This window comes from Phaethon lepturus, unplaced genomic scaffold (genome assembly GCF_000687285.1).
Source record: "Phaethon lepturus isolate BGI_N335 unplaced genomic scaffold, ASM68728v1 scaffold30327, whole genome shotgun sequence".
NCBI lineage: Eukaryota > Metazoa > Chordata > Aves > Phaethontiformes > Phaethontidae > Phaethon > Phaethon lepturus.
In genome coordinates, this window is record NW_010553002.1 from 3,609 (window position 1) to 13,024 (window position 9,416).

General features: G+C 40.4%; 1 protein-coding gene across 1 annotated transcript; it reads left to right on the forward strand.

Moving 5' to 3' along the window:
• The first annotated feature begins 4,543 nt into the window (after window positions 1-4,543).
• GDF9 (growth differentiation factor 9) lies at window positions 4,544-7,757 on the forward strand. The gene is made up of 2 exons (XM_010291406.1): window positions 4,544-4,973; window positions 6,805-7,757. Exons 1-2 carry the CDS (start codon window positions 4,544-4,546, stop codon window positions 7,755-7,757), a joined length of 1,383 nt encoding a protein of 460 aa, XP_010289708.1.
• The last annotated feature ends 1,659 nt before the right edge of the window (window positions 7,758-9,416 follow it).

Here is a 9,416-nt window from a genome sequence, read left to right on the forward strand (position 1 = left end):
CTTTTAGGTCCTGAAACTTGATTACCGTGGAGAAAACACAGCGTTTCACCACCTCTCTATTTTTGCATTCTTTTAGGTTCTAAAACTTGATTACCATGGAGAAAACACAGCGTTTCACCACCTCTCTAAAGTACCTCATCACTGCTGCTGGCTTCTTACCTACCTGTTACAGCAACATCCTGCAGACACCAGACAGCACTTGAGATGCAGTCGTGATCGTGGCTGTGTGCCTAGGTGTGTGTTTCTGTTTCAGGTCCTTACAAAATTAGCACTATCCTAGTGCTTGAATGGTTCATAATGTTTAAAATAGTCATCCTCAGAGCACCCCTGTGAGGTGAGGGACACAGCAGTGTACTCTGCCAACTCCCTCTCATGGGGCTGCCTTCCGTTGTTCACCCGTTACATTTTCAAACAAATCTTCATGCTGCCCTTGATGCGAACAGCAGCAATGCTCTCTTAACAATCTTCTTGAAATCCCTCAAACTCTACTCTTCTATAATGCCAACAAAGTCAAGGTAACCGTATGCTAAGTCCCTTCTCTTGTCCCGTATTTAGATTACAAACTCTCAGGGCAGTTTAGTCCGTGCTTATGCAGCACACAGGAAAATGGGCTCGTGGTCCATGAGGGAAATTTCTAGGTTCTATAAAAAATGATAATAAAGTGATAGTAAATTAACAGAAAGAACATTAAAGAAAACAAATTACACATGCAAAGCTGCATAGGTAGTAGTAGAAGTAGTCTGCAAGAAGAAGTGAATTCATAAACTCTCCCTCAGCGCCACAGCTTGCGTCTATGTAACATTTCTGTTCTTTTGCAAGTTCTTCAAGAAGGCTGACCTTTCCGCTAGGAGAATAAGTCTTCCATGAGACAATTACAAATATGGGAAAGAATGGGAAAAATCTCAACTGCCGTGTCTGTGGAAAACAGCTCAAATGGCAGGTACCATTACATAGGCTATGGAGGCTGCTGTATAGTCAGGTACGAGGCGGTGGTTGGGAACAGAGGGGCAAACGGAGCCCAGTCTTCTGGCTATCATCAGTTTAAAGGATTGCTGATGTTATCAAGGAGATAAAAACGGGCTGACTTGAGCATAGGCTGCTATCATCAGTAATAAAAAATCTCTGTTTCACACTGCAGTCATAAAATCAGCGGTACATAGTTTTTTAGCTCTGATTCCGTCTTGTTAAACAATGACATGTATATATGCATTGGTTCTTTAAAATAATTTGTTTGATCTTTTTGGTTTAAGGCAGGAAGAAGCTATCAGAAGTAGCAGGAAACATTTCTTCTTTTTAAATTGTTAGAAATTGCTACAGCTCACATCTGTATAGCACACTGTAACTCAGCTGTTACTCTCCATGGGCAGTTAGCTAAGTTTCTGCAACATTATCAATGGACCCTGCAGAGAGCACCTGATACTTCTTGTATTTCAAAGCCCACTGAATCAGCTCAGCGAGCCGAAATTAAAACACTTTGTTCATCAGGGCATAACAGCTATACCTGTGATTAATGCTTTTGCTCCCTTGAGGAAACAAGCAAGCATTATTATCTAGCTACAGGGCAAAGCTACACATTCCTCAGCTCTGTTTTATAGGAATTTAAAAATTATTATTAGTTTGTGGTAGTAAAGACTAGGTACTCCCTCAGTGTTTCCCAGGGGGAAAAAGGAAACTATAGTTTCTGCTGCGACAATCTAATGATTAGTAATAGAGAGAATAAATATTTAAGATACATGAAACATGAGACTATCAAACAATCTAATAATGGTCTGGATTTTAAAGTGATACGATGAAACTAATCTCCTTGGACATTTTGTTTTACTAAACAGGTCTTTCATACCTCGAATGCTTGTGCGTATGTATTTGCAACTACCTACAAGTGTAGGTATGCCAGAATCTTCACTCAAATATAGCTGCAATTTATAACTCTTCAGTAAACATGTCCGAGCATTGAGAAACCTGAAGTCCAGTAAAAAGGTCACAGTTTGGATGATAAACTGGCTTTGGCAGCAAGCGTGGCTTACAGGGCTCTCTCTTTCCTCTTTCGTTGCCTCCCCCAGCTGCTGACTCCCCTGCAAGCCGCCAGCCTTCAGTTCCCCACTTAGGGGTTGTAGTGACTGTGCCGGAGCAGTGACCTGTTGAGGGGAACTGGGTTTCAGAGGAAAAAAATCAATAGCAACATAAACTCCAGTTTTCTCCCTCTTTGTTATAGGCTACCGCAGGGCAAAGGAAGTCTGGTTTATTAGAAGCTGCTCAAGAACTGCCTAAAGTTATGAAAATATTCATGGGAAGGCTCTAAGTCTTCAGAAACGTTAAGAATCCCTGCATTCCTATAGCCAGTCTCTGAGCATTTCAGCTCCTATTTATGCACTGAAAATGATCTAAACATTTTCTAAAGGGTCGAGTAGTCAACACGCCATAGTCAAATCAACTGACCTATTAAACATTTCCACAGGTCTAGACCAACCAGTTACTAAAAATGTGAAAACTTAGCCATAAGATCCTTTGAAGGCCTCCACAGCAGCTAACCCAGTCAGACACCAGGATGAAGGAAAATAAACAAGATCTAACCTTCTTCTACCCCAAAGCATCACAGGACGCTAATCAGCATTATGCTCGACCATGAGATGAGCAGCAGTTGCCTTGAGGTCCTCTAGACATCACCACAGCAGCCCCCAGCCTTGGCCAACAGAGCACAAGGCAGTTTGCATTAGGTTTCTCCTAATGATTATCATTGCAGTCAGTGAACCTGTCTGATACATGGGTTCAAGTTGGGTATATTTGGACTTGGACTTCTCTGCTTAGATTTCCAACCAGGCAGCTAATAAATGTGGATGAGTTTTACGATCAGGCCACTAGCCTATGTAAAAGAGCAGAACGTATACGGTCAGGGCTAGGTTTAAATCTACAGTTAAAAATCTCCATGTCCTTTCACCTGTTTAATGAACTTTTCAGTCTACTCAAGTAAAATTCTCAAAAGCTAAATGTTTAAGAATACCCTCTTCAATGCAGTGTATATATAAAAATATGTAAGATTACTTTGGCACTTACTGTACAAAATAATAGTTAAGGATTTGCTATGCCTTTAGCATCCAGAAGCACCACTCATGTCCTGTTGAGCCCTGAATTATTCAAGATAGGCTTAATTGTTCTCAGCTTGTCCAGTGGTTTCAGTAAGGTAAAGCAAATATTCATTTTTTGTTGGATTATTTTCCTACCGTTTCAGCTCCCTGACTGGACCCACCACAAGATCTGATAACATCAAAAATCAGTGTAAAGGAGAGAGCAGGAAATGGTTTGTGGAAGAGGGTAAGACTTAAAGGGCAGCTTAAATTGTCATAGAACAGCAGAAACTGTAGTTACCTTTGTTTGAAACTAGTGTAAAGTGGACTAATTCAAACCCGCAAGGGAGGGAGTGGATGAGCTTGTCTGGTGCAAGCATGCCTGACTGAAGAATATATTTTTAAAACAAATCGAAGTACAGATCACCTTATTACACATCGCTGACCTTAGAAGTGACAGTATCCCCCTCGTCATAACCAAATCAGCTTTAAGAAATCCAGCAGAAAAGGTTAAATTGTTTCATCTTATAGGTTGTTATCCGAATTAGCCTTCCACTCCAAATCAAAGAATGCCAGACTGACATTTTTCCAAGTTAATTTGTAAGTTAATTACACACTCGCCAAACAAGCAATCCTTACTTAGAAGCCTTAAGATGTGGAAGTTAGATTACGGGTGACATTTCACTAGATTATTGATAACATAGCTCTAATTAAAAACAACTGCCATGAAAACGGATTTTTCCCCCTGTATTTTCCTAATTAAATAAAACTAAACACCATCTCTTTAGTTATATTCAGCTACAAGAGTTTCTGAATATTTCTGATGCAATCAATATTACTCCATTTGGAGTCTTTTGGAGCACACTCTGCAGATGGCTGATACTGACTGAAAAAGCACTCTGCTTTTTGGGTGCCTTGCCTTGGACTGGAGGTAAATAAGTGCTGTGTGCTGGAATGAAAACGAATCTGATGGTACTATAGTCACAGTTACCTCTCTCTCAAGTGGATAGTACTGCCTACACAGAAATGAAATATGGGAACTATGTCAACAGAAAATGAAAAACAGTTTCTGGGTTTTTTTTATTAGCTTATTATTGCTAAGAGCAATGATATTTAGCTTTATATAGATTTCTGCAAATAAACATGGGTTTAGTTAGACTGGCCAATACTAACTTGCCTCCCCGGCTCCCTCTAGAGGCTGGCACTCCCTCTTGTTTAGTAATTTACCATGTGAGAAAGGTTAACTCTCAGAATAAGGATTTTGTTTATAATATGCTTTCCCGGGCAGAGGCGCCAGCCGAAATGCAAACAAGCATGTGGTTTCAGCAGCCAGCTGCAGATCTTTCTCTTTGGTTTCTAATCAGGAGAAAACCTCCCTCCCAGTCCACAGCTGCAACATATATAAGGGATTTGGCTCAGGTACTCTTTTTTCCCTTGAATATTTTAGGGGAGGCACTTTTTTGGCTGCAACCCTAAAGAGCATGGAGAGTGCTTGGAGAATTTGTGTTTGTTTCTACTGTTATCTTCATTGGCTTTCTTCTAGCGTCCAGTGTTCCCCCCACTCCCGGGGTCGTGCAGTCTTTGACAAGACCTCTGGGTTACTGGTAGCTCCCGAGGACAATGCCAGTAAGCTAAATCCATTGTTACGGCTGCCAAAAGGTGCAAGACGTGGATATGCTCTCCTGCCTCCCCTTCTCAAGGTGCTGTCTGATCGGGGACACCAGAACTGGGAAAGCGAGGTCCCCAGGCTACAGCCAGACTTCAGAGCCCTTCGGTACATGAAGAGGCTATATAAGATGTCTGCCACCAAGGAGGGAATCCCAAAGGCTAACAAAAGCCACCTCTATAACACTGTTCGACTTTTCACCCCATGTTCTGAATGCAAGCACCGCCACAGAGACCTAATGAAAGGTAGGTGTGGGGTGACCTGAGCTACAAAGGTTGAATGGGGGTTTTCCATGTGTTCTGTGCTTGCAGCATAATATAAAAAATCTTATTTCTTCAGAGTTGTTGCTATTTTAATCTTGATGTCTCTTCTCTTAAACTGTAGGAGTTTTTCATAACCTACTTCTCCTTGAATGGCATTAGACATAGACTTCCCCACAGTTTGGGAACTGCCACTCAAATGGTACTATGTTGGTATCGGGATGCTACTGATGTTTCAGCTGACTCATCTTACTATGAGTCAGAGAAAACTCTACAATCCGTTCCAAGTAAAGTAAGAGAAGTGGAAAAAACGGTTAGGCATAATGGGCATCATGTCTCCTTCTACTGCTTATCTCGGTTTTGCTTTTTTTCAAGGCCATAAAAACACAGCACTGTAATGAGACTTGTAACAAGCTGCCAGAACCCCATTGCAAGATGACTTTTCTCCCTGCCTTCTATGTTTGCTAGGGAAGAATCACAACACAAATGTGTGAATATCATGGAGGGAAGAGTAGAACTACTTGTAAATCAGGTTCAGGGCTGAAAAACTAGGGTGGCTTGGCTTTTTGTAACTTACCACGCTTTCGTGGTTTCCTCAAACATGGTCTGGTCACAGCAACAGCAGCTAGAAATCCTTGGCCTTTCGTTCTACTTGTGCGACTGCTGACGAGTGATTTGAGTTCTCCCGACTTGGATTTTTTCACTTAGAAAGACAGATCACCTTGAACACAAACATGATTCTTGTGCACAGTAATAGCACGTTGAGATTGAGGTTCACTTAAGAAGTATTTACTATGGAAAAAGAAAATTAGAAAAAAACCCAACGAATCACTGTTCATAACCAAAATTTCCTGGTGTAGTATAATCTGATTCAGAAATATATTCACAATTAATGGTTAATCTCATAATTATATATCCTAAATGTAGTAGTAATTAAACAGCAGCCCCAATCTGAACCAACTTCCTACAGTTTTTGAGGCTATTCAAAGTAATGATTTTAGAAAAAATCATTAATATAGGAAATATAAGTTTATCAAGGTCTACAGAGCCTTGAAGAGCTCACTTAATGTATTTGTGTGGTCAAAATTGAACAATTTCTAATTATGTAAAAAATACAGTGGTGAGTAGTAAAAAAAGCATTATATTAAATGTATGCTATGTCCACATCTGCAACATAGGTCAAGAAATGGGTTCATCAATCTCAAAATAACATGGAAATTGGAGCAAATACAAAGAATACCAGAAAGCCAGCTTTGGTTTGTTTCACAAAAGAAAAGCAAAGTGACACTCATGAAAGGATGATCATTTCTTTAAGTAGTGCTAATAAATTAATTTCTGCCTTTCCGTTACTCAGACTTGCTGGCAGCTGTTGGTCAAGGGATTTAAAGAGGAAAAAATATATGAGTAGGATGAATAACTAGAGCTAATACTGAAAGCGTTCACTTTAAAACTTTAGCCATTTCATGGCTTGTATAATTTGGAGTGTCTAGTTCCTGTTTCCCCACATCAACACTGAAAAGGCAACTGCTAACTTCCTCCTGTCTGGTTTGTTGTTCTGTCATTTTTTTTTTTAAATGAAATGAATCCCAATACCTCTTAAAAGCTGGTGTTCTTGTTTTTGTTGTCTTTTCTTCATTTTTAAATCTTATGTCCTTTGACCAAAGTAGAAATTCCATATAATAAAAATAAGGGAGGGCATCTAAATTGGTTTCTTCTGCTGCTGCACCATTGCCACTTATCCACTACATGATAGTATTTACATCTAGGTGGAAAATTAAGATGCACTAACTTTACAAGCTTTTGTTTCCCTTCTCAGGAGATGTTCACTCGGTGGATTTACTCTTCAACCTGGATCGTGTCACTGCTCTAGAGCACTTACTCAAGTCTGTCTTGCTCTATTCCTTTGACACATCAGTTCCCATTTCTTCTTCCATTACATGTGTCTGCCATTTATCTGTCAAGGAGCATGATTTTTCAAGCCAAGTGTGTCCCAGCGTTTCACACTCTATAGCTTTTAGCCTGCACTTCGAAGTTAGAAAACGCAAGTGGGTTGAGATTGATGTGACTTCTTTTCTCCAGCCTCTAATTGCTACTAACAGGAGAAATATTCATATGGCTGTGAACTTCACTTGTCTGATGGGTGATCCTCAACAGAACACTAAACTGGAAAATCCCATTAACATGGCACTGGTTGCCCCTTCTCTTCTTCTTTATCTGAATGATACCAGTGAGCAAGCTTATCACAGGTGGAACTCACTTAGACACAGAAGGAAAAACCCAGTGCGGCCCAGGCAAAGGAACAGTCCGCTTGTTGATCCTACAGGTGACAAAGGAAAAGAGAATTCACAGGGTACAAGGGCCTCTCGACAGAGAAGAGATGGGAATCTGAAAGAAGCACCAGCAACTCCACCTTATAATTTGAGCGAGTATTTCAAACAATTTCTGTTCCCTCAAAACGAGTGTGAGCTTCACAACTTCCGTCTAAGTTTTAGCCAACTAAAATGGGACAAGTGGATAATAGCACCACACAGGTACAGCCCTCAGTATTGCAAAGGTGACTGCCCAAGGGTGGTCGGGCATCGTTATGGCTCTCCTGTACACACAATGGTTCAGAACATAATATACGAGAAACTGGATTCCTCTGTTCCGAAGCCCTCCTGTGTTCCTGCCGAATACAGCCCACTGAGCGTGCTGACCATAGAGCCCGACGGCTCCATTGTCTACAAGGAGTATGAGGATATGATCGCTACCAAGTGCACTTGTCGGTAGTGGGCGAACCCTAATTGGTTTTACTCTGGGTTTGGGTATTTTTGCATTCTCAAAGTAGCTGTAGCTATAATCAACTGAATAATGTTTGTGTAATTCTAATAGCTCTACAAAATCGGTTAGGATTTAGCATGGAGTTAGTAGAAGGTGTTTCCGTCATAACGCTTATTTTTGTAGCCACTCAGCCTTTCTAGAATGTGAAATTAAATGTAAATAATATCTTTTTATTGGAATAATTTTGCATTTAAAATGTGGAAAGGTTTCAACTATCAGATGTCTATTTTAAGCTGGTTTGTTATAGCTTTAAAAAGAAGAAATAAATGCCTATCATGCATACCACTTCCATTCCGTGCCTGCTAGTCTTCCTCTATATGAAGAAACATTTCGTGTGACATCTCCAGCAAGTATCTAGGAAGAGAGGAAAGTCTTTAACATTAAAATTACTTCCTCAGTTTTTCTTTTCTTTTTTCCTACTGCATTTCCAGTTCCCCCAAGCAAGAAGACAACTCTTCCTCACAGCTTTGTAAAAAGTTACAAGGTTGTTTCTTGTTTTTCTTCTGTCACATTCTTCGGGCTTTCTCGTCAACGGGTGGCAAGAATTTAAGGACAGCTGTGTTGTAACTTGTGAAAACTTAAATCACTGAAGAACCAGCACCAGCTCACTGGTGAGCTGTTAAAAACAGAAAGGTTGATCTAGTTCAAGAACAAGTCACAAGCTGCTCATGGGGTGAGGGCACAGGATCCTACACGTGGAAATACACTGCCACTTGCTTCTGAATTATGAAGAAATGTTCAATGCTGTGAGCTTAAAGAGACTTTTAGAAACCTATTAAATTAGTTTATTTAAATGCTGTTAAGTTGGTTTACTGGTCTGAAAATGTGGGGTCACAGCATCATTTCCTCTCACAATAAAATTGTAGGTAACAGTGCCTTAATTTCATATGCTTTCATACCAGATTTTTACTAAGACTGATTTATTTTGTCCTAGATTTTTCTAGCTTTAAGAATTTTGTCAAAATTGCTGCTTTTGGGCTGGGGGACCCAAGCTAAGAGAGCTTTAGATGGGGCTCACACACCAAAAAAGCAGCTTTGGTGGGGATTCCTTTTTTTTCTTTTTCCCTAGAAAGATGTGGAGCAGCACTGTCTCTTCAGAACTCTTTAAGAATGCCTTTAAAATGATGACTTGCTAATGCACTGATACACAAATGTCTTAATTTTCTACCATAAAACACCTAACCAGACCCTACCCTTAGATCCTGACCTGTGCAATTCCACAGGGCTTGGAACCGTTGAACTAAAAAATAGCGCTCACTTTGGCTCTATTTAAAGGTTTGTTTGAAAGAAATACCAAAAACTCAAGGCAATTATCTTGATGTCATACCAAAAAATCCCAGCCCATGGTCTACGCTACATTTGACTGGCAGCGTTGCTTCCGCTAATCCCTTTCAGAGGGAATTCGGCTTCACTGAGGAGGAAAATAAAGTTACTGCTTGCTTTGTGTCCTGGTTTCAGCCAGGGTAGAGTTATTTTTCTTCACAGAAGCTAGCGTGAGGCTGCGTTTTGGATTTGGGATGAGAAACTGTTGATAACGTGCTGACGTTTTGAGTTGTTGCTAAGTAGTCAAGGACAGCCTAGCTTCTCGTGCTGGCCGGGCAGCCACCA